A 26321-nucleotide genomic window follows, 5' to 3' on the forward strand; every position below is an offset into this window, starting at 1 on the left:
AAAGTAAATTTTTTTCATTAGAAATGTACTCGAGTTAAAATAAAAGTTCCCACATTTAAATCTACTCTTAAAAGTACAATTAATACTTCAAGTAAATGTACTTCGTTACTATCCACCTCTTATAATCAGACCCCCCACCCCTTAAAAGAAACTCTTTGGATCTGCACAATTCACACAAGTCACCCATGCTATTGTTATAATTTGGGGATAAAATAGACAGATTTTGGAAGCTGAGACTTTGTTTCTGACCAAAACATTCAGAAGTAACAAAGCAAAAAGCTCTTTGCGATTTTTGGATGGGAGGCACGCTACAAATAATGTTTGGTGTAGGGAAAATCCGTGGACCTGGCAACTCTGGCTTCAACTACGGGCTGATTGATAGGGTCAGATAGAGCCTGCTTTAACTTTTACATGCTATTATGTTAACTTCGACAGCCCTAAATTCAACACAAGGGACATTTTCTTCACACACAGTATGAGTTGCAGTCTGACACGTTTTTATGCCACTCCTGATTGACAGGATATAATTGGCCCTGACCATTGGCTGTTTTTAAACAATTAGCCAATAATTAGTACAAAGAATTGCTTTTATCAGCCAATACCGAATATTGGCTGATACAGCGGTATAGGTCTCAACAAGTCCACTTGGATCCGAAAACCCTGAAATTAGTAAATCTTTTGCCAGTGCTGGATCTCTTCTTAAAGGTAACTTTAAAGTTACTCTTAAAAGCATTAAATTAGCTTTTCTTTGTCTACTGCCTTTAATATCATGGCTCAAAATAAATGCTAGTGACGATACGCATTCTTGAGGTGCCATCAGTCACTTTGTTTTATAATGATATAAACAGCATAGCAATGATTTTTCAGCGTATCGCCTTTTTCCAGGGGTCTTACACCAGCTGAGAAACTGCCATTGAGATGAACTGGAATGCTAACAGATAACCATAATGCTAACCATAATGCTAACCTCCTTGACCATAACCAATGCTGCACATACAAATATTGGAAAAGGACAAAACAAGATAAACACACCGATATTTGGACCACAGGAGATTCATATAATTCATAACTCTGATCTGTAGGGAAGCATTGAGGTCATGTCGCTCCATGAAGTGACGCATTTCTGAAAAAAGATTCTGGAAATTCTCCCTAAGAAAAAAAAAAGAAAGAAAAAAAGTATCAATATGCGCATACTGCATAAATTGAGCTAAATTACTGAATCTTGTTATCAGAATTTTTTTCCATAAAAATTACAGTTTGCAGTGAGAACCAAAGAGTGAAGTTTACTGCTGTACAAAGGCTAAATGCAATAGTGGTACTGAGAAAAAATTATTACAATTTCTTGACTGATTTAAACCGTTTTCACACCTTACTATGCTAAAAAAATAATAAAAAAAAGATTAAAATTAGTTTCTGTAATCAGAAACATTTACCTGTTAGCATTTTCACCAGATATTGTGGAAGACATCTGACTAACTATATAGTTTAAAATCACCAAGCCAATAAGACCAACAACTGCTGCCAGACATTGTTCAAGCAAAGAGCCAGGAACGTTGTCTCCATATCCTGAAAAATAAAAATTGTGTCATAATGTGTTAGTCAACTTTGGTTTCATCTTTACTGGTTCATAATAATGTAAGCACCATTTGTCTTGGTGACAAGAAATATAAAAAATTATTGGAATTTCAAATTATGGCTATTTTATATGAATGTTTTGTTATCTACTTAAACCAAAACATTAATTGAGATATTAGTAAGCTAAATATATTCAAAATCAGAATTTATAAAGTATTCTCTGTCAGGAAGTCACTGTCATAAAGTTTCAACTTATGAAAATAATACAAAAATATAGCTACAAACAGCAACTAACGGGGTTCAAGATCTTGAAGTTTTAAGCTTTATGCCATCTCTGCTGTTATGGCCAAGGCGACCCATTTGTATAACACCATTTTCAGGTTTTTTACATTAATCATAATGTGGCACAATTGTCAAAACTGATACCTAAGGAAAAATTAAGTGATTGACAAAATGTGATTGCAAATGTTAAAATTTTATAACTTATAATGATAATTAAAAAAGATTTTTAAATTTTCGATATATGAGAGGGAAAGAGACGCTGCGTCGAGCTGTGGTGGGAACGCCCCTTCGTGATTACGTCGTGAAGCAGTCCAATGGAGAGACGAGACATCACAGGCGGGTGACGTCATCGACCAGGAAACTATAAAGCGCACCTGAAAACAGACCGCGCTAGCTTCTGAAAAGCTGAAGCAAGTCGATCACAGGCATGCAGAGAGTACGGCAGGGCGACGCATCATCTCGTTCCCTCTCAGGGAACCAGAGTTACATACGTAACCTGAGACGTTCCCTTTCAAGGGAACTCGAGCTGCGTCGAGACGCGGTGGGAACACTATACCCATGACGCCATAATAGCAAATGCCTGTTCTGTGTGAAGTCATTGGGCACACTAAGAAGCAAGCACCCTAGACCCTGGAGTGGAGCCTAGATCCAAGTCATAAAATCTAACAAATGCGGTAAGGAACCAGCCTGACGCATCACAGATGTCATGGAGGGAAACCCCCAATAATAAAGCCTTTGAGGCAGCCATGCTCCTAGTATCTTGGTCAGACACCTAACAGTGCCGCGAAGGAAACGTACTAGAGGGTGTCCCCCTAAGAATACACAACTTAAAGGGACGTGGTAAGCAGCTAAGGCCGCCATGTACACCTTTAGTGTGGAGGGGGATAGACCTGCGGAGAAACTCCAGCACTGAACCACAGGGCAGACAACTGGGTCCAGCTGGTGTTCTCCGCATCAGGAAGTGAACAATATCCACTTCAAGGTGTAGAGTTTCTTCGTGGAGGGAGCTCTGGAGTAGAGGATGGTCTCAACAGCCTCAGTTGAGAGACCTGAACTTATGAGCTGGGCCCCCTCAGAGGCCAAGCCCAAAGTCTCCACAATTCTGGGCAGGGGTGAAGGATCAACCCGGTCGCCTGAGAGAAAAAGTCCCCCCGAGTGGAATTTCCAGAAGAGAGCCGTCGAGGAGAGACTCTAGGCCCAAGAACCGTACTCGGGTCTGCCAAAACGGGGCTATTAATTCAGAAGACGGACCCTATCCCGGCGAACTCTCTCCAGAACTCCCTGGATTATGTAAGAGACCACCGATGTGTTGTTTGTGCGGACAAGCACATGGTGACCTCTCAGGTCTGGCAGGAAGTGCTTGAGAGTTCGAAACACCGCCATCATTTCTAGCTGATTTATGTGAAAAAAGAAAGTAGATGGTCCTGCCAAAGACCTTTTGCTGAGCGACCACTCATGACCGCCACCCCAACCTGTGAGGGAAGCATCCGTCGATAGCATATGAGTCGACAAGAAGCCCCCAGCACTGGGCCTTGGGCGAGGAACCAAGGTTTCTTCCACCTGACTAAAGCACGTAGGCATCGCCCCGTGACCTTGATCATGCGAAAAATAATTCCCCTCGGAGAATCGCCCCCCACGGGGCGCCGAGTAGAGAGGGGGCCACCCTCAGAAGCCTGATAGCCTAGGCGTCAGGACTTCTTCTAGTCAAAGCCTTCTTCGAGATAACGACTGTCCTCAGATATGTCTTATCCCAAGATGACAACAGCTAAGACTACTAAAGGAACCAGCCTCTTGAGACTGGTCTCTAGTATAGCTAGAGAAGCCAATCCGGCGTCCTGAAACGGATGACCAGTAGGAAATAACCGAACTGACCCCTCTTAAACCCTCCTTCTGCGAGTCAGACACTGAGACTAGAACTCGCTTGAGGGCACCGAAGGGAGATGGGCACCATATAATGAGGTGCTATCCATTTCCCCCAGGGAATTAACCATTTATTTCCTCAGAATTAAAGGACTCCTCAAAGATCAGATGAGTACATATTTAATTTTCTCAAAAATTAAATGCAGCCAAATATCAACCAGACAAGTAGAAACGGTCTAGTTGAAAGGCTGAATATAGTGTATTAATGTAGACCTCATATTATAATCTCAAACAATAAAGAATACAAAATTAGTTTGACACAATCATAAGAGAATGAGAGAAAGGGAAATTTATGAAGGTATTTTTGGTGCAAAACTACTGAACGCCTGTGACAGTGAAATTTGAAGTTGTAGAGAATAGCCACACATGTGTATCAGTAAATTTGAAGTCACAGAGAGAAATGTTTTAAGAGTTGCAAACTTGTAGACTTTTTTTCTCTCCCACAAACACAACACAACAGTTACACCTCCTCAAATTCTTCATTGCAGGTGCACAAATCCTATTCTACAAATCGCAAATTAAGAAACTCGTGCACTCACATTTTTGCTACAGTTGCTGCAGTGAATATGGTGCAAAACACATTTAAACACCCGCATCAAAAATGTGAAGTCACGGAGAAATTTTGCTTATCCGCAATTCAGTATGTGAATTCATCCAATGAGAGTTGCACACTTGTAGAATATTTTCTCACAAATATCTTGTATATTTTTCTAGCACAAACACAAGTACATAACTACAGCTGCTTGAATCTGCAGCGACTAATCTCAAACACTGTTTTTCGCTTTCAAGTGACAAGTTTCGCGCGCTCTCCCTTCTGCACCATATATCTCGTGAATGTGGAGCAAAAGTGACTTGTGCATCTGTAGAGGCAGTGAGGCAGTGAGGCAGTGAGGTCATATTCAGACATGAATATTCATGAGTTTCCCGGGCATGCGCGTGGAACTGCTCGCTCATTTTCGTTCACTCAGAGGTTCACTCCTTGTTTCTCAGCAGGTTTAGTTCAAGTTCCATTTATTTCTAAAGCATATTTACTACGTCCGCCGGTCGACCAAAGTGCTGTACAACAATTACAATATAGATACACAATAAAGAACAATAAATAATCACTTAGAAACATTAAAAACAGGATAAATTACATGTTAAAAGCCGAGATAAACATGAGTTTTGAGGGAAGTTTTAAACTCAGATAAAGCCGAAGCCATTTTAATTTGGGCCGGGAGATAATTCCACAGAGTGGGGCCAGCCATTTCAAAGGCTCTATTTCCCCTTTTTTTCAAGCGGGTTCTGGGAATGTGAAGGAGGAGTTTATTTCCCGATCTAAGTCCTCGCTTAGGAGTTTACAGGTGAAGTAAGTCCGTCAGATAAGATGGTGCAAGATTATTGTTATTATACACTGTCACAGGCGTTCAGTAGTTTTGCACCAAAAATACCGTTATAGAAATTCCCATCTGCTCAGTTCCCTGTGCATATTATACATTGCGGACCATTATCTACACGTTGCCTCGGTAAGCGCGCAATCTAAGCCATAGATTCTTATTGTAGACATGCAGACCCAATATCTATGCGCTGCCTTGGCACACGCGAGATCTGAGATCGAGTCACAGAATCTTTATTGCAGACCCGTAATCTACGCGCTGCCTCGGCAAACGCAAGATCCGAGCCAAATAATCTTTATTGACTTTCTTCCCTCGAGAAGAAGGCCAAAAAGAGCAGAGCTAAAACTCTTGATAATGCATATGTTACACGTCGGGAATTTATGAATGAACACTGTCAGCCCCAATTTACAAGAGCTGACTGTGCATGGTCCACTCCCAAACAAACAACAAATGAATCACATGTGTTGTTTGTTTGTCACAATCCAAAGCTGTTTGCTAGCCATACTCCTGTCTAATATATATATATGCTTGTGGACAAACAACAATGAATAGACAGAGACAGATTCACACAGTGCTTTCTGAAGGCACAGAAGCTAGCGCGGTCTATTTTCAGGTGTGCTTTAGGTGTATGTGTGCATTCACCCCCTGGGGTCGGCTATCACAACGCTTTTTTTCTTATCAGTGCAAAAGAGACTCAAAATACTCTGTTGATTTTGATCTTACATATAAGTTTTATACATCATTTGATCCTGTTAAGTGTATATTTTTTTGTGTATACTCACAATAAAAACAAAGTGTTTTGCTTTTTGTCAAATAAAGAAAAATAAACATGATGACAGTTTTGCCTTCTCTCTGTCAGTGAAGTCCATTCTGAAACGCGTCCGAAAATCAACTGTAACTCCGCGAATACTTGTCATACAGGCACGAGAGATTTTTCTTTATGAAGCTTGAACTTTCTTCTTTTAAATGAAGTAATTTATATAAACAACAAATAATCTCAGTTTATGTAATCTGTAAGAAAAGAGTGAGGTGTCAGTCTTTTTCTTTTCAGCTCATTATACTTGATTAAGTGTTAAATTGACACGCCCACGGAGAGCGCGCGCTATACAAACGCAAATGATCTGAGGCAAGTCATGCAAACATACCAACGCCCACATCAGCTGGATAAACACATCAAGTTTAATAAGAAGTGTAATTTACCTCGTCTTGCTGCGCCGTGAGGAATAATACTATCTAATAATCCTGGAAAATGTACCAGAAGTGCTGGTAGTTTCATTTCGAGGAGCAGCGGATCCAGCTGATGTAGTAAGTCATTTATTCTTAAGTGCTTTGTTCTAATCGCGATATTGAATAGTGTCTGTAAACTGCAAAAAAACTGTTTAAATATGAATTGCGTGTCTGTGTGTGAATGATGAATAAACGACACAGGCGCGCGCGCTGTTGTTTACTACAGTTATACAGCGCGTGTCTGTGCCATTCATTTACTCTTGCACCTACATTAGTAAACATGTTATTTTTACATGAACACATCCAAATTATATTGCTATAGCATACTGAGATGAGTAAAAATAGACTGAAATATGTTGAAATAAAATGTCTGTATGAAACAGACTGCAAATTAACATGTATATGCTAATATATCATAAACATTATATGTTACAGACTAAATATGAATGTTTAGACAAGATTTCATTTATTAGTTTTGGATAGATTATAAAGTATTTAGGCTACTGTAAAAAAATACTACTGCCACATTAAATAAGCTTTTGTGTGCCAATTTCTGCTCATATGTTAAATATATAGTATGGGATGTTTTGTCAAAAATAAAGTAGGTATATTGAATTATCAACTAATATGTTATTATAGTATTTGTTCCAATATTCAAACTAATGAATCCTTACCTTAGAAATACGTATGATAAAATGTATACTTTTTACAAAGAAAGAATACACTTGAAATATTGTTAAAATTGTGATTGTTTTTGTAATTGTAACCTATTTGTAATTGGTTACAATTTATAAGGCTTTAGGCTCATTATGCAGCTCATTATGCGGTCATTGTCTTCTCAGGTGTGAACACGCCTCCATGCATATTGACTTTCCAAACAAAAAGTGTCTTATAAAATTTAAATCAATGTATTGTTTTGTGTAAATGATTAGGCAGGATGATTTTCAGATCATTTTGAAGCAAAAATTCTAGGCGACAACACCCATTAGTCAAAAGTCTTGTGGACACATATTCAGTATGTGTTTTGTGGCCTTATTTCAGACACTTTAAGTTTTAGTTTTTTCAATAACCATGCATAAAAAATATTCTCTCAAAAATACAAACATGTACATACATTTTGCTCACATATTATGGTAGCCCTGTTTGTGCTAAATTGAGTGTAATTACACCTTTACTATTAATATGTTTATAAGCAACTGAAAAAAGCACAAATGTCAGGGCATGTCAAAACATCTCAAGGACCCCAAAAACACCTTGGACCCCAGAGGGTTATAAGACTTCTTATTCTGCAGGGTCCCTCTAGTTGACAATAGTACTAGTAATAGTACTAGAATAGTAGTTAGAACCTTCATCTTTCAGTTGAAATGGCTGATAGTTTAGAATTGACTGTGAGCATCAGAAATTCATGTAACTAAGCATGTTTCTTTAAAATGATTTGTTATCCATTTTGTACACAGTTTTGATAAGTTTCTACTTTGTGCACACAACATATAGGATGTTTTCAAACCTAGTTTGTTTGAGCCCTCCAAACGCTCTCGGAGCTGTTCAGTGTGTATATTCTAATAAACCAAGTGATCTCAGACCCCTAAAAGGACTCAAAAGCAAACTGTACTCAAACCACATCCAGAGGTGGTCTGAGTACAGTTTGTTTGCGAAACTGTTTGAGGTTCGATTTCTTTGCGATATGTGAAAGCAATAAGGTCCTGGTCCGCTTTTCGTTTCGTTTCTACATATGCACCTGCACCTGGAGGCTTGCCATACCTGCAGCCATGCTCCGTCACTGCGGAAAACAACACAAAACTTGAATAATTAAAATGTCTTCACAATCTGATTTTGAAGAAATATGATACTATCGTGCTACAGTGCATTATATGTTTTGCCGTTCTGGTGCCTCCATCCCAACATACTGTACAACGTGACATACATTCAAATCATGTTCACGCAGCAGTAGAGTTACGCTCACATGACACTGCAGTTATTCTCAGTCATGAAAGTTTATAATTTGCATGCAAGCCTTGCCAGTTAAACATTTTATTTGCGTGCTGTTCTTGCCAATACACCTGAAGCTAGGGCTGTAGTCAAGACCACCTTTGTCGAGTCCAAGACCAGGACTAGTCGAGTCCAAGACAAGACCAAGACCAAAGAGGTTCGAGTCCAAGACAAGACCGAGTCCAAAAAGGTTCGAGTCCGAGTCAAGACCGAGTCCAGGACAGGTAAAAAAAGTCTTGTGCAAGACATTATCAAGACAATCATTTTGGGTTATTATTTGTTGATCTAAAAGCAAAAACAGTGTCACAACATCCAGGATTTTTAAGTATAGACATTCCCCTTGATATCATATAATCTTCTAATCTAAAGGAAACATAATGATGACATATGGTGATACCTCATAATAGCAGTGTTTCACTGTGGATCTGAAAGACGCATAGGCCTACTTTCACATTCAGATAGCCCCCCATCACAGGCCATTCTTGAGATACGCCTTCGAGGGGCAAGCTTATCAATACACAGTTCTGCATTTACGAAGTGCATGGACGCGGCGTTGGCCGGAGACACACTGGTTGCGTGGCGTGAGCGTGGCGTTTCTGTTACGTGTCAGCTGCGTGGCGGCTGCGTCGCGCTTTCTGTGTCTTTGCACACCAGAAACGTGTCTGACGCGGCGCTGCTGACACGGATCACCCTTGTTCGACATATGGGAGAGAGTTGTGGAAGCCCTATATTCATGTTAAGCATAAATATAAAGCCTAAAGACACTGTCAGCAGTATTGACAGCAAAATAGACTACAGACTATTTCGTTCTGTATTGACAGGTGCAATATTTGAAAATTGATACATATTTATTTATTTATTTTTAAATCATATTTATATCTGAATTTATATCAAAACCTAGACTTTCAACCATCAAAATGTAATTTAGTAATATGTATTCGTGTACAAAATAACATATAAACATATTTTCCTATTCTATTTTGCCTGGAAACGCTTCCAACACGCTTGCATGTCGCGTGAAAAAAAGGCGTCGGATCATGAGCTCTAAAAATGATAGCAACCTAATAATTATATGCTGCCGCTAGTCCTTAAAGGGATAGTTCAACCAAAAATAAAATATGTCAGTATTTACTCTCCCTAATGTTGTTCCAACCCCGTAAGACCTTTGTTCATCTTCGGAACACGAATTAAGATATTTTTGATTAAATCTGAGAGCTGGATCACTCCTCCATAGGCTTCTAAGGGATTGACACTTACCAGCCCCGAAAAGTTATTAAAGATATTGTTAAAATAGTCCAAGTGACTACAGTGGCTCAATCTTAAGTTTATCAAGTAACGAGAATACTTTTTATGCGCAAAAACAAACAAAAATAACGACTTTATTTCAACTATTCATTTCCTTCTCTGTGGGCCTCGAGTCAGTTAAAGTAATGTGATAGCGTAGTGCTACGTCATAACAACAGAAGCACTACGCTATTACACTAGTGAACTGACTCGAGGCCCACAGAGAAGGAAACAAATAGTTGAAATAAAGTCATTTTTTTCCGCACAAAAAGTGTCTATCCCTTAGAAGCCTATGGAGGAGTGATCCAGCTCTCAGATTTAATCAAAAATATCTTTATTCGTGTTCCGAAGATAAACGAAGGTCTTACGGGGTTGGAACAACATGAGGGTGAGTAATTACTGACAGAATTTTCATTTTTGGGTGAACTATCCCTTTAATGTTAATGAAACAACAAGAGAAAATCACTCAGAACTTCAGTAGCTCAAATAAGAATCAATGTATAATTTATACATTGAAGTCTATGTAGTGTTGTATTTTTTACATCTGATTGTTCAATTTATTATTTGAATGGTGCTGTTAAATACCTACTGTGATTGTCCTGAAAATTTTTGCCATATCGCCCACTCCTAAAAGAGGCTATAACAAAACAGCTCTACAATGCCGCGTAAAAGTGAAAAAGAAGTAAACGATCACCCAGGAAACATACAGACACAGATCGAGAGTAAACCCAATCGCAGGTATTCATCTACTCTAGGACTGGATAGGTTAAGATCATAATGCTGGTGAAAGCTACTTTCAAACGTTGAAGGCATGGGAGGTTTTGGCTGTCAAGAACAGAGATTTGTCAGGATCATAGGATGGAGGTGATGATGTAGATGTTTGGTCAGGTGCCAGGAGTAGATAAGAATGGAGATACTCCCAGAAAACCTTGTTCATGAAACCTTGGAATATGGAAGGGGCGTTGACCAGGTCATAGGGCATGACCCAATATTTAGAGTGGTCACAAAGTGGTCTTCCATTTATAGCCCTGCACAGGACGAGCTTGGTGAATACCTTTGCCAGTCCATGTTTTTTGTACAGGATGTGACAGGGTCAGGGACAGTGGTTTAGATCCTACCTCTGGGCAAAGGCGCACCTGACTGGTGTTATATATAGCACAGTCCCATGGTTTATGTGGTTGGAGTTGAGTGGCCCTTTGCTGACAGAAGACATCTAGATAAGGATGATAAGTGGAAGGGACGTCCATGGAGTGATCATTCGCAGGGCTTTATATTTTGACTCCATTCTTTATTCCTGGCAGTGTTTTTGGACAGAATTGTGAGAGTCCACTCCATTGGATGAAAATCAACCCCACACATGGATGGTCTCAGGATGTATCACTGTTGTCACGACTCAAGGACTCATGGTAGCAATCACCTTTTCTTCTCCAGACAATCGATTTTCCAGATATCCTGAACACTTGGAAGGGGGCTTCACCAGTCTTCCACTGTCCAATCCTTGTACTTCCTGCAGAATTTCAGTCTTTCCTTGATGTTTTTCTTAGAGAGAGTTGGCTTCTTGCTGCTGTTCTTGACACCAGGATGTTGTCCAAAATTCTTTGCCTGTGCAAATTCTTTGCCTGTGCAAATTCTTTCACTGTGCGTACTGATAAACTCATACCCACCTGTTGCCAATTTTAAGCAAGCTCTGCACTGGTGGTGACACAATTTCATAGATGACTCCTCAGGAAGAGACAGTCCCAGTGATAAGCCTTTTCACTGCAGTTAAATCTCCCTCTTTGAAATTATGTTTTATTAACAAAGTTCGGGAGGAGCACGCGCAGATAATTAACACGAGTGGAGAGCACTCAGCAATCAACGATAAGAGCTATATACTCAGCTGTCTCACCTCAATTCATTGACAATTTAGCAGCATCCCTCCACCTGGGTTCTCCACACTTCTTGTCCTAACCATTTACATACGGGGGGAGTACTCTGGGTTCGGACCGAATTCCGAGCTTGAAGCCCTCCCCCCAGACAGCACACCAAATATGTATTAAACTTACTCCCTCTAATTGTATGTAAGTGTGAACTAGTGAACTCCTTCACTAGAGAGGACTTCTTTTACCTGAAGAGAGCAGGTAAAATCATCACAGACTCCACTCACCCTGGACACCACCTGTTTGAACTGTTACCGTCAAGACGGAGACTCAGATCACTGGCCACAAGAATATCTCGGCACAGGAACAGTTTCTTCCCGCAGGCCATTTCCCTTCTGAACAGTTAACATACCTCCCAAGGCATATGCCCTTAAGTGCAATACTCCCACTGTTTAGTGCAATAACTTACAACATAGGTGATATTTATATGTAGATTTATTTATTTATAATATTCAAAACACTGTAAATATGTTCATAATCTGTAAATGTTTATTCTGACTAAACCCAACTGTGATACTTTTATTCTCATATTTGTATATTTTTATTCTTATAATTTGTATTATTATGTTTTTTGTTGTATTTGTATATGTGCACTGGAAGCCTCAGTACCAAAACAAATTCCTTGTGTGTGCAAGCACACTTGGCAATAAAGCTCTTTCTGGTTCTGATTCCTTGATGAGCCGGTAAATGGTTAATTTAGGCGTAATACTCTTTTCAGCTATTTCCTTGCATGAGAGGCCATTTTGATACAAAGTTATGATGGCTGCATGTTTTTCTTTGAAGTAACCATTGCTAACACAAGAACACAATGATTGGAAGTACTTCTTCCCTGCTTTTAAAGCAATCAGTCTGCTCTTATAATAAATGATTTAACCTGACTAGTACTTGTACTAGCATGTGCCCCCTAAGATTTTTGAGCCCAATGTGAATGCAGCTTCCAAAGGACAAAAAAAATTACATTTGATAATTAACCCTTTGAAGCGTACAATCACTCCTGTGTGATGAAAATACTCAATGCATCACAAGATCAACTGTTAAATTAAAATCTGCATTCGTGCTTTGGCTGGCGCTGAGTCAGAGATGAATGAGCTTAGTGCTCGTCATACATCACATCTGTTTAGTGTTTTCAACCATACTTTTACTGACTGTTTTATCAAACTCCACGTACGCTAGGTAATGGAGAACGTTAAGAATGCAGGACTTCAAAGAACAGCCTCAGTTTCACAAAATGAGCAGTACAACAACGAGATAATGTGCAGTTTGCCTTGCGGTGTCAGTGCTTTAAATTTGTTTGTTTTTATAAGCTAGAAAATACTTGGAAGACTAAACTGATGCAGGACTTATAGGCCTAATATTCTTGATATTCTGGAAAAGCGACAGTAACTAAGTTAATAATGTAAATGTTCTCAAAAAAATAATATTCTCGCTTCAATAATTCATATGTGTAATCAGATATGATGACATTTGTGACCCGTCACAGAAACCAGGGACACAAGTCGGCAGCACAACTTTCGAGCAAAATGAGAAAGAAGAGTTTTTTTTCAAAATTGGTGATTTTCAATTTTTTGGAGAATCTGTTAATTGAAATCACGAAGAAGCCTCTCCATGTTTGAGATAGCAGTATTGGTATATTTAAAAGCTTACATTTTGAGGTTGAAATCGGCTTGTTTTCGGAGATTCTAGCATGCAGTAGGGGCGTGGCGTGTCATTGTCTGTGTGTATTTCCATACTGAATAACCCGGCGCTTTTGCCCCCGCCCTCCAAGTCAACCACATGGCTACTTATTATGCTGTGCTCTGGCCAGCTCTCTCTGATATCAAAATTCAATGAAGATGGATGCCGCAAAGATTGTCGCAGACGAGATGAACCGTCTGGCAGTTACACCGAAAATGTTTTCGCCGCACTTCGTGGGCTCGGGAAACTGAACCGGAGGTATGGGCGCAGCGCGCTCGCCCTCAGTGCTTCAATACGGCGGCTCGGCTCGCTGACAGCGGTGGCTGGCTGTTTCATATGTGACGGAGAATCGAAATAGAGGATGCAGTTAAGACCTTTGCTGCTGCGATGAAGGCCTGCCGTGCGTGTTTCTGAAATGTAAGTTAAGCTTCATTTGCTCTTTAGTCGTTATTTAAGATGCTGAACCTGCTGATGATATAATGTGCTTGCGGACATTTCATTTGTGTGTGTATACGCACATAAGAAAGTGGTGTAAAGAGATTTGCAACAGTAATTTGAGGAGGTGAAATGTGATTATTTGGAAAATTGCAGAAATGACTGCTTAAAGAAAAATGCCAGCAGGCATTTGCCTCCTACATAAACTTTCATATTGTTGACATTTTGGGCACACGAGCGTTGCGTACTATTTGCGCTATATGTAGGCCTATGGCTTATTGGTCTTTGTTTGTTGTTGTTGGTTTTGCGTTATATGTATATGGCATATTGGTCTTTGTGTGTTGTTGCTGGTTTTGCGTTATACTGTATGTATATGGCATATTGGCCTTTGTGTGTTGTTGCTGGTTTTGCGTTATATGCAGGCTATATGGCATATTGGTCTTTTTGTGTTGTTGCTGGTTTTGCGTTATATGTATATGGCATATTGGTCTTTATGTGTTGTTGCTGGTTTCGCGTTATATGCAGGCTATATGGCATTATTGGTCTTTGTGTGTTGTTGCTGGTACGTTGCAAATAGAGGGGCAGCACAATTGTTTTTCGCCTAGTGCGGCAGAAGTGCACTCATTCGAAGTGTAAAAAAAGCTGTAAAGCACATGGAGGAGCTTTACAGGGGGTATGGCTTATCTAAATGAGATGTAAATGAGCCCTATTGTCACCCCCAGCAGCAGAGACAGGTGAGAACTGCACAATCTTTAGCTCGTTTTCTCCTCTTTGAGCTTTTTTAAGTGCCTACTTTAAAATGGCCACAACTTCTCCAAATATTATCAGATTTCCACATGTTACACATCGTTGGAAAGCTTGGATATTACACTCTCAGAATCTATGAATAACTCAAAATGCCCCAGAACCGACTTGTGTCCCTAGTTTCCGTGACTGGTCACATTTATTACAATGAAAGCTAAAGTAAAGTTTTATTATAAATAATTTACAATAATTTTTATTTGGAGGTTAGTTTTTTCCACATGAAACAAACATAGACTGTAGAACAGTCTAAAAATACAATATAAAAATTGACTGTACTTTTTACTACATACGTGTACCTCAAATTTATGGTCAAAATTTTGGTGGAAATTTTTTTTCTTACTTTGAGTTTGAAGCAATTCAGCAGAATGGCACATACAAACAAAGACATATATATTAATGGTACTTACCAACACCTGTGATAGTCGTAGTTGTCCAATATGCTGCAACTATATAATGATCGAATTTGGACTGAGTAGGTTTAAGTCCAGCATTCCATGCCCATGATTCCTCCTCACATCTTAAAAATTAATAAAAGGTTTGAATAAAACTGAATTTCTATAAAATAATTCTAAAAATATAGATTTTTTTTCTAGGCTAGCACTGTAATAAAACACACTTACCTTTCTTCATGGCATGCTAACACGTACAATAAGCCAGCGCAAAAATGCACATAGAAAATCAAGAGGAAGAGGCATTTTGCTATCCTTTGTTCATATACGTTTTTATAGATGTCTTGTTCATTTTGTTTGAAATGCTTATAAACCTGTAACCACAATACAATTGACATGATCAGGATAAGAACTCAACTACCTATCTGAACTCCAGTTAGTCCATACGCTAGTTCTACAAAGATAAAGTCAACTTTAAGGCTCTGCAATTTTACTTTTTATAATTAGTATTACAACATATCACCCAAACATTTTTTAAATAAATACTGTACATAAAAATATCTAAAATACCTTGTGAATCAGAATCAGATTGACTAGGCCTAAAATTCTCAAGTGTTCTGTACCGCCGAAAGCAAAATACAGAAATTCTAAGGGTAAAACTGCAATGGCATCATAATACAAGTCCCAAGACCTTCGATATACTTGAAATATTACTGCAAAATCTGTTACGAGTCCTGGAGAACAAGAAAGAAGAAGGAAGTTTTAGGCATCAAACAATAACATTGTAACTAATTAATATATTAAATTTAATCTTTCAGATTTCATTTTCCTATAATAGTGATTTTAAATTATAAAATGTCTGTTATAGATAACCACCAGCCAACAACTGTAAAGCACTTGCTTTTTCTGTCCACTGGTGCAGAGTAAGCGGGGATAAATGTGCATTGCCAATATATTCAAATGTGTTTTGGATGCTGTCATTGTAACTGTGGTTGGATTAGCAAACGTGAGAAACATGAGTCAGTTGAGTTTAGGGCTGTACACTTGGGTGTCTCAAAATTTGCATTGTTACAATTTTGGTAGTATATGTCAATTAACAATGTTACCTGGATCGAGAAAGCTTTATTTTTTGTATCCCCGCCCACGGACAGTCGGATCATCAGTATGGGCAATACCAAACTTTATTATTTCGCTAAAATACAGATACTTTTTTTTTTTTAATCTTAATGATATCAATAATAATTATTTCTTAAATTGTATGTGATTTTATTTTGTGAAATATTTAATTAAATATTAGCTTTCATCAACTCACGAACCCCCATTTGGGAAACCCTGGTCTAGTGTATGGTCTATTTTTGTTGTGCAATAGCCTACACAATGCAAGGCAGTTTTATTTCAGTTAAATATTAACTAGAAAAATGAAATAAAAAAATGAAATAAAATGAGATTAAATTGTGTGTTGTTCTCCAAAACACAAACAACACAGGAAACAAAGGTCCCTCTTTTTTCTAGAGACAAGAAAAATTATCCTGCATTTACATAGTTAGGCGTTTCTCAACTTCTTGGTGATGCAAAAAAAGGCTCTTTTATATACCCGGGGTCGACAACCTATGGTACGGGAGGGGTAATTGCTGGGAAGTAAGGAAAAGTGAGAGAAGTGTTAAGTATTTCATTAAGATAAAGTACCTCCCACCTGCATACAGATCTACATTTAGAGGCAATTATTCCTAATAGCAACACAGCATGTTATATTAAGAGAAGAGTATATACATACAATGAATGTGTGAGAATTAAACTGCACAAGTCAATGAAAGTGCACAGCTCTGATTAACCATTACCGCGACCTGCGCATTACGTGAACACAAGTTACTGAATGACAGCTTAAAGCTTGTTCCGCTGTAAATGGTTAATGCTTAATGCTTTAAATTTCTGAGATTTTCAACCAAGTATATAAACTCCTTTTTAAACATTCCACACACATCAAAATTACTGTGATGCATCTGGAAACGCTGTTCATGTGTACCTGGTCACTTCATGTGTTTTCAGGGCTTTTTTTCGCATTCCAGATGAAACTGGACAAAATGTAAATTGTACTCCTCCTAAATTGGTAAAAACTAATAATGCGAGAGCGTGTTATAATGACTCCCAGTAGCCAGATATGTCAGAGAAGCTGAGCATCTCGTCAACAAACCAACGCACGAACTGCCACAAATAAAACGTCCTGGTTGCGTATGCAACCCACCGTTCCCTGAAGGAGGGAACGGAGGATGTAGTCGACGGTCGACTGAATTGGGATCTCGCTAGAGAGCCTATCCTCTTCGAGTACTATTGAACGAGCCAATGTAATTGGCGTGCATGATTCGCATCACACACTGCGCCCCCATGGCGCGGGTATAAATACGGAAGTGGATGCACGCACTAGTTGCTTTTCGCTGAGGAGCCGAGAGTAACCCGGGGTCAGCGGTGGTCCAGCGGTAGTTCCTCCTTCAGGGAACGGTGGGTTGCATACGCAACCAGGACGTTCCCTTTCAGTCGATAACGTCAGACGTAGTCGACGGTCGACTGAATTGGGATCACCCTTTGAACACGCCACTAACGCTGCCACCTTCCAGTGCCTAAACCAAAGGCTCCTGATGCCCCCGCAAATTTAAGGCGGGGAAGGACAGTGCTTAGGCCAGGGAAGTCACTGCTGTTCCTACAGGACCACTGGGAAAGCGTTCCCCGTACATTGGAAGGAAGGGACGTTGCGGAAGCCCCATCCAACCCAGAGGGAAGTAACGTGGAGAATACACATATGAACTGGGAGGAAACCGGGCAGTCTAACATATGAAATGTCACTGGGGTAGCTCCAGCCTAAGACGGGGGAGACACACCGGACAGTGACGGCAGAGAGACTCTGCCGAGGGAAGACACGGGCTCGCCGCAGGGAGCCATATCGTGGAAGAATACACATATGGGGTCGCCGTAGGGACCGCAACATATGGACCCAGCCTAACACAGGTTCCACACTGCTTACGAGTGGTAGGCCTAACACCAGACGTTCCGCACGTCCGACGTCGGAGGGGTGTGGAGGAACTCAACAGGGTTCAATTTTAAGGGAACTCAACTGGAGTAGAAAGGCGCACGTATCCAGTCCATAGGAGGGGAATGGCGCAGCAAGCCGACACTTGAACCGGGCTCACGGTGAAACTGGCTTCATGAGAAGGGAGCCCACGGGAACAGCGGTTCAACTAGGTGTCGTCCAGCCCCCAACTCTAGAATCTGTTTAGCAAAGCATATCGTCAACGCCCAGGCGGAGCACTTTACACTCATCATAGAGGAGCTCCACACCTAAGTGGACATGTTGCATCTCGGATTTTCACCGAAATGAAGGCAAGCACTAAGTGCAACTTTGCATGGAAACAGCCTTCCCTCTCTGCTGAGTTCCAACAGATATTTGTAGAGCTGGTCTGAGGTCTATGGCTTGCATTCTGTACACATCCAAGCGAACGGACAGAGAAGCCAGGGCTGGATCTGCCTCCTCAAGGGCAGCGCTTGCAGGCTCACCACCTGCTCCTATTACAGGAGAGGTAGGAACCTTGGGCACAATCCGAGCCGGGGTCTCAGCTTGTGAGAGTTAGCAGGCCCGGACTCAAGGAACAATACGCTGAACGAAAGAGAGCAAGTCCCTACCCTCTAGTAGAGACCACGCGAGCAGGAGAACTGATATAACAGAATTTTTAACTCACTGCCTGCAGTGGCTCAGGGGCGGTCTCTGCAGTGCAGTAGCACCAGGACAAGGCCCAAGAGGATAAAGAGGGACGCAAGGATTTACAAGACCTTGCTCCTCAGGAACCTGACGGTCAAAACGTGCTTCTGCACACTTCTGCAACACGATGAGCGTCGTTTAAACACCGAGGTAACATCATTTTGAGGGTGAAGGAAAACAGCCTACTCCAACCCATTTTGCAGAAAGAGAGCACTGAAGTGATCGAAGGTTTTCAGGATCTGCTCTGGAGAGAAGACGCACTCACTTCTAAAGGCGTAAGCACGCTACCCATTTCTAGGGGGTGCTCGCAGAAGTGATGGTAACTATCACATGTCCCTGTGATAGCCACCTGAACCTCCGCGTTCAGATGTAAGACCGCCCGGAATCTCCGAGAGAAGAACGCGGGTGCCACCGTGCCCCGTCCCTGAAAGAGTTCTCAGGGGAAGTCAGGAAGGCTGTTGATGGGAACCAGGTCTAGTTGGGCCAATAAGGGGAAACTATGAAGACCTGCTCCTCTCCTGACTTGGCACGTAGGTGCGAGCGACGGGCGCAAAAAGACAGGAGCATTGCTCAACACAACATGTGAAGATCACTGGGCTTCAGGAGCATTTTCTGCTCAGCACTTGAGTGTGATTAGTTCACTGAGCTTCAGGAGCATTCCTGCTCAACACCTGAGTGTGATAAACTCACTGAGCTTCAGGAGCATTTCTGCTCAACACTTGAGTGCGAAGAACTTCACTGAGCACCAGGAGTATTTCTGCTCAGCACTGCGTGTGATGAATTCACTGAGCTACAGGAGCATTTCTGCTCAACACCTGAGTGTGATGAACTCACTGAGCTACAGGAGCATTGCTGCTCAACACCTGAGTGCGATGAACTACACTGAGTTTCAGGAGCGTTTCTGCTCAACATGAAGTGTGATAATTTCACTGACTTGAGCAGGCGCAAGGCGACCATGAGTCGCAGTCGCTTTTAGAAGGCTCACTGGGGTTAAACGCATTTCTGCGGGCACCTGGGGCAGCTGAGAGCCAGTGTTTGTCCAAGGTAGTCCACTCGGTTTATACAAACACTGGCAGGAAGACGAAACCGGAGGGGCAACTGAGCGGCCCCGGAATGGTCATGACCCAGCTGGACCCAGGGGATGGAGTCTCCACTTGCCTTTGCTATAACTGTCGTGAGGCTCGATGGCGGCACGATTGAGTAGAGCGGGAAGAGTGGAACAAAGCGTCCTCACAAGCTTCTGACTCCAAGGAGGAGGTGACGGGTGAGTTGTGACATGTAAGGGAAGCTTGCGCAATGGCAATGTCTAACAACTCGAGGCACGAATGCCCGTGTAGTCAAGGGTCGCCCAGGCCGCCGTTAAAACACGCCCTTTGTACATGGCCCCTCTGTTGAAGAGGGTTCGGCAGCAGACCGGGATGAACTATAGTCACACAGGGTGAGCTGCTCTGCCACGGTCACCTCGGGACTCGATCATGAAGCTAGTGCTGAGGCGGTCACATATGGAGGTAGCCAATGGCTGCAACTACCATATACCCCAGGAGCCTCTGAAAGTTCTTTCAGTGGGACCTTTTCTCACTTCAAACACCAGCTGAACACATTCTCATTGGAGAGACGTGTTAGACCGAGTCCATCTCCAAAACTGAAAAAGAGATACTAAGCCTGTGGGCGAGATTACTCTCTTCCAGTTGACCTGAAGACCCAACGGGCTCTGGAGCACTCGAAGGGAAGGACACTGTACTGATACTCCACCCTTACACGCAACCCAGAGGATGGCCTGCGGTGCGGAAGGTAGAGATCTGTTTTTAAGCACATGTCTTTCAGGTCGGAGCTGCAGACTGATCTTGGGCCAAGATGGTCACGACCCACCACCTAGTAGCACGAAGAACGAGTTTACAACTGGCCTTCGTACCGGCTGGAGGAGCGGCTATATCAAATCCTTCGCCAGCAGGATAAGATAAGCACGCCCAAGTCAGGAGCACTGCTCAACACTCGGTGTGATGAATATCCATGAATTTTAAGGGGAGCACGTCTGCTCAACACCTAATGTGATGACTATCACTGACTTGAGCGGGGTAGCCGAGCCTGAGGTGGGGCAGCAAAGTAGAGAGAGTGGTGTTAGTGTGCCGTGCAACACTTACCTGTCTCCACAAGCGGCAGGGGGCGCGTGAGAAGGCGGAAGACCGGGTCCTCGAACGCACCAAGCTGCCTGCTGGCGACCAAGGGGGAGCTGAGGGTGTAAGGCTATACAGGATCACACCCGCCAGACTGGCCCTCCTGGGACCCAGGAACAGATGAAATTGCTCTCTCTTTGAAGTGTGGGTACCGCTTGCTCCGCTTTTTTTTTTTTTTCAGGGAGCCAGCGGCGGAACAGACACACACACAAACAAAGGCTCCACCCGGCCCTCACCCGGGGGAAGGGAGTGATCGTGCCACTCCAAGAGCATCTCATCCATTCCTGGGAGGCCCGCTCCGGAATGCTTTCGCTGTCGCTTGCCACCTGGCTTGGCAGCGCCTGGAGCAGGCTGGGCGTCTCTACTGCGGCCGGCTCCATGCTGAGGCCTGGGTGGAGGCTGCTGCGGAGGGCAAGCAGGAGCGGCGGCCGGGGAACGCCCACGGCGACGAGCAGGCGGAGGAGCTGCCACCGGCGGCGGGTGGAGGCAGCAGCTGGCCACCGGGGCAGGTTCTGCTGGATGACCTCCGTCTGCGCTTGAGCGGCAGAGAACTGTTGGATGCAGTTCTCCACCGCCTCGCCGACCAGCCCAACCTGGGAAATTGGGGAGACCAGGAACCGAACCTTGTCCGCATTCGCCATACCAACCAGGCTGAGCCAACAAAGGCGTAACTGGACCACCAAGGTGGACATCGCCAGACCGATCACGCACGCTACGACACTCATGCCCCGGAGGGTGAGGTCGGATGCAGTTCTGTGCTCACCTATGAGCGCACGGTCTGGATTACCCTCGTGCATGCCATGGGTGCCCTAGCCTGCAGCAACGCCATGGCACGCAAGAGGAAGCGGCTTGCCCACAGGCTTTGTAAGCTCTGCCCGTCGGAACGGACGAAAACTCACAGGCCTTAGGGGGAGACGAGGATCCCCCCAAAAGGCAGCGGCCGCCGGACACAGGTGCACCTGTGTCGACAGACCGCTCCAATGGAGGGACACCTCGCAACCCTTCACCGTTCCTCCATCAAGGGTAATGAGGGGGAAAAGCTATTCAGGCAGTTTCTGGCAGAGAAAGATGCTGTTCACCACCTGATAAGCTCTCCATGCATTTCGGGAAAGAAAGGCACTGGGGCGGCCAGCTGAGAACCAGCGCGGCCCGCCCCAAGATACCAAACTCCAGATTCCAACCGAGACTGAACGGGACACGGTGGAGGTTCCACTCGAGCCCGGCAGCCTCGGCGGCCCGTTTCAGCATAGCTGATAATTCTGGATCCGGCTCGGGCAACATTGAACTCCCGGAGGGAGACAATGCAGCCGAGTCATCATCTCTAGAAGTCAGCTCACCCTCCGATGCTGCAATCGGCGTCCTGTCCTCCAGGGGAGCCCCGAGTGAAACCGCTGGCCCACCCATTACAGATGGACCAGCAGACAACACAGGAGGCTCCAGTGGTTGCAGTGGAAGGGAGGAGTGAGGAGCCCACAGAGAATGGTTACCGGGCGGAACATCCAACACTATCCTCCGGTCACCCATCCCACACAGCACCCGAGGGTGGGGCATGGTAATGGGGACTCGCTCTCCGCGAACGAAGGCGAGTCTCGCCCTCAACACTGCGACAGTCATGTTCCCACAGTGAAAACATGAGCTGTCCAGAAAAGCTGTCTCAGCGTGCTGTAAGCCCAAACACGTGACACAACAGTTGTGACCATCAGAGAGAGACAGGGAACGACCGCACCCAGAAGTGCACGGGCGGAATGACATCTTGAAAAAGACGCAAACGCACCCGTGTTGCTCTTTCAGAAAATAGGACCGTCACCAGTGCCGGAGCACACAGGGGAATGACCGCGGCAACACTGAACAGAGAACTGAAACAGTGAAGCACTCACTTTTCCGCCCTCTAACCAGCCATCAACACACACAAACATTTAGAAATTTGTTGCTGTTAAAACAGCAGTTGAGAGCTCAAAGCTCGCGATCACCGCTGCACTCGCGCTGTAGAACACCAGCACTGGGAGAGTCTTCCTGAAGAACACCGACACACTCGCTCGTTGTAGACAACAGCACTCTCAGAGACATCAAACGATCGGCTCCGAAGCGAAAGGCAACTAGTGCGTGCATCCACTTCCGTATTTATACCCGCGCCGCGGGGGCGGAGTGTGTGATGCGAATCACGCACGCCAATTACATTGGCTCGTTCAATAGTACTCGAAGAGGATAGGCTCTCTAGGGAGATCCCAATTCAGTCGACCGTCGACTACGTCTGACGTTATCGACTGAAAGGGAACTAAAAGTTCAGCGCCACATTCTGAGGCTCAAAACAGTCCTCTTCATTAAAAACAGTCAATTATCTTAACAATGCTGATGCCTCTCTCTCTCTCTCTCTCTCTCTCTCGCCAGTTGCGGTCTTTGATCTTGAAATTGGCTGATGATAAATAAAATGTAGCTCATATCTTGCTTTTTTGATATGAACTCCATTAAATTTGCATATAGTGCGGGAATTGAAGATTAGATTTATATTCGTTTTGCGGAGACAAATATGTTGCCAAGTGTAAATGGAACAGTTTTAACAAAACGGATGGCTATCTGATCAGTTAAAACGGATGACCAGGTCTAGGCCCATTGAAAATCTGTTCTTCAAAGTCTAATTTAAACATGAAAACATACAAACTAAAGGACTTTGAAAAAAATTATGAAAAATTGCTTCAGAAATATTTGTCATATATGTTAACCAATGTCCATTATGAATATTTTAAAGGTGACATATCATGAAGATCTGACTTTTTCCATGTTTAAGTGCTATAATCGGGCCCCCCTTGCATCTACCAACCCAGAAAACGTTTCAGGTTACGACTGTAACCATAGTTCCCTGAGAAAGGGAACGAGACGATGCGTTGATGACGCTTTGGGAACGCTTCCAGCGTGAATGCGCCTGAAGCATCCATGTCAACTAGTCCAATGGATGGAATGTACGTCACGGGCGGACGACGTCATGACCAGGAAAGGATAAGAGCACATCCGGTGTAACCGGCATTAGCTTCGAAAATTGCCGAAGCAAGTCGATCACAGGGATCCAGGAAGTATGGCAGGGCGACGCATCGTCTCGTTCCCTTTCTCAGGGAACTATGGCTACAGTTGTAACCTGAGACGTTCCCTTTCGAGGGAACTCGCGATGCGTCGATGACGCTTTGGGAACAAGAATACCCAAATCGCCAAACTTTCAAATGCCTGAGTGTCAGCCTGTTGTCATCACTACACTAAGCACTAAGCACCTGAGACCTTCGGGCAGCGTCCAGGTCCAGGCTATAAAATCTGATGAATGCGAGCGGTAAGGACCAGCCCGCCGAATCTCAAACGTTTTGGAGAGAATTCCAGATAATAAAGCTTAGAAGCCATACTCCTAGTGGAATGAGCCCTGACCACCAAATGGTTGGCCAGAGGACTCACAAGCAAGAAGAATAGTCTTGACTATCTATTTGATCAATAGGTTGGATTTTCTCCACGGAGAAGTCCGATGAACATAAGTGTCCAGTGCTCGCACTGGTAGGCACCTTAGGAACATATCCATGTTTGGGGTAAGAATGCCTTGGCCATTACCGGTGCACTCAAGGCAGGTGGGGACCGAAAGGGCCTTAAGGTCTCCCACTCTTAGAGGGACGAAATAGCTGGCAGAAAATAGTCTTAAAAGAAAGAAACTTCTCTGAGACCAAACCCTAAGGGCTCGAAGGGAGCCCCAGATAGGCCTTCTAGAACTATTGCAAGGTCCCAAGCCGGCACCCTAGTGCAAGTCGAAGGCCTCAGCCTCAAAGTGCCACGAAGGAAACGAGTGATCAGGAGGTCTTGACCCAAAAATGTACCACCCACCAGGGCGTGGAAAGCCACAATGGCCGCCACGTATACCTTAAGCGTGGAAGGACATAGACCTGATACAAAGCGTTCTTGCAGAAACTCGAATACTGTGTTTACTGAACAGTTAACCGGATTCCACTGACGCTGTTAACACCAAGAAGTGAAAAACTCTCCAAATAGTGAATATAGTTTCCTTGTAGCAGGTCTGGAGCTTAGAATGGTCTCAACAACCTCGGTTGAGAGACCACCCTCTATGAGTTGGGCCCCCACAGAGGCCAAACCAACAGTTTCCAAATCCCCTGCCGGGGTTGCATTATTTCATCCCCTGCATGAGACAGAAGGTCTCTCCTGATTGGGATCTCCAAGGGAGAGCCGTCGATGAGAAGAATTTGGTCTGCAAACAAAAATCGTCTCGGCCAGGGTGGTGCTACTAACAATAGGCTTATTCCATCCTGGTGGATTAACTCCAGAACTCCTGGAGGCAGAGCAATTCATGTGCCAAGAGAGATGATGACTCCTCCACAAGCCCTGAGCTGAGCGGCCTTCCAATACCGCTCCCCCAGCTGGTGGGGGAAGCATCTGTCGAGATAGCAACTCGATGGCAAAGAGCTCCCAACACCGGAACCAGGGATAAGAACCAGTGTTTCCTCCATATAACCAAGGCGCGGGGATACTGTCGCGTGTTCTTGATCATACAGAGTGGGTTTCCCCTCAGGGAGAACCCTCTGGTCCTGAGCCACCACGGCAAAGGTCTCACGTACAGCAGGCCAAGGGGTATCACAATGGACGCTGCTGCCCTGAGGCCTAACAGTCTCTCGAACTGTTTCACAGTGTGTGACTGGCCTAGCTTTAGCTTTTTTCTGGCAATAAGGATAACAGCTACACGAGCAGGCGACAGAACGGCTCGCATCGTGACTGAGTCCCAGACCACTCCAAGAAAAGTGGTCCTCTGTACTGGAGAAAGCACACTCTTCTTGGCATTGAGCCTCAACCCCAACCTTCACATATAAGCAAGGAAGACATGTCGATGCCGAACCGCTAACTGTTCTGAGTCCGCTAGAATCAGCCAGTCGTCTAATTCAAAATGCGTATGCACTGCAGCCGGGGCGGGGCCAGAGCTGCATCTATGCACTTCGTGAATGTGCGGGGTGAAAGAGCTAGACTGAAAGGAAGTGCCTGATACTGGTGTTCTTTGCCCCTGAAAGAAAACCTCAGGAACATCCTGAGGATCGAGATATGGAAGTATGCGTCTTTCAGATCTATCGTGACAGTAGGGCTGTGCAATTAATCGAATTTCGATTTCAATTTCGGCTCCCAACGATCTCCAAAATCGCATGCGCACGCGCACATCCGCCCCTCCCGAGGCCATAAACTCTCTCTGCCTATACAGTCATAAATTGCAAGTACAATAAACTTCACAATAACAATTGGCTAATTTAATATAGACTGGAGTGAGACCATAGACGTCTCTCGAGCTGTTGCGATCTCTTTCTGCTCGATCACTGTAGCACCTCAGTGCAAAAGCACATGACCTGATCATCTGTTCCGCTTTACAGCACGAAACAAATCTAGAATGAACACAGGGAGCGACATTAACACTTGTCTGCTTGTCCGGGAAAAGGGGATTTTTAAGTTACAAGTGAAAGAGAGTTTTACTTGCCCGACCGATCGAAACACGAGATAGTTTC

The 26321-nt window shown here is 43.6% G+C and overlaps 1 protein-coding gene across 1 annotated transcript in view; it reads right to left on the reverse strand.

Moving 5' to 3' along the window:
* The window catches only part of cngk (cyclic nucleotide-gated potassium channel), a 153001-nt gene that overhangs the window by 61101 nt on the left and 65579 nt on the right, over positions 1-26321 (reverse strand). The window contains exons 16-20 of the mRNA XM_077224760.1: positions 15445-15608; positions 15106-15248; positions 14893-15002; positions 1434-1566; positions 1033-1149 (exon numbers count right to left, since the gene is read on the reverse strand). Of these exons, the coding sequence (XP_077080875.1) occupies positions 1033-1149; positions 1434-1566; positions 14893-15002; positions 15106-15248; positions 15445-15608 (667 nt within the window). The remainder of the gene's footprint in view (positions 1-1032; positions 1150-1433; positions 1567-14892; positions 15003-15105; positions 15249-15444; positions 15609-26321) is intronic.

The sequence above is a fragment of the Siphateles boraxobius genome, unplaced genomic scaffold (assembly GCF_051911475.1).
Source record: "Siphateles boraxobius isolate OS27281-9 unplaced genomic scaffold, OSU_SipBor_1 92, whole genome shotgun sequence".
NCBI lineage: Eukaryota > Metazoa > Chordata > Actinopteri > Cypriniformes > Leuciscidae > Siphateles > Siphateles boraxobius.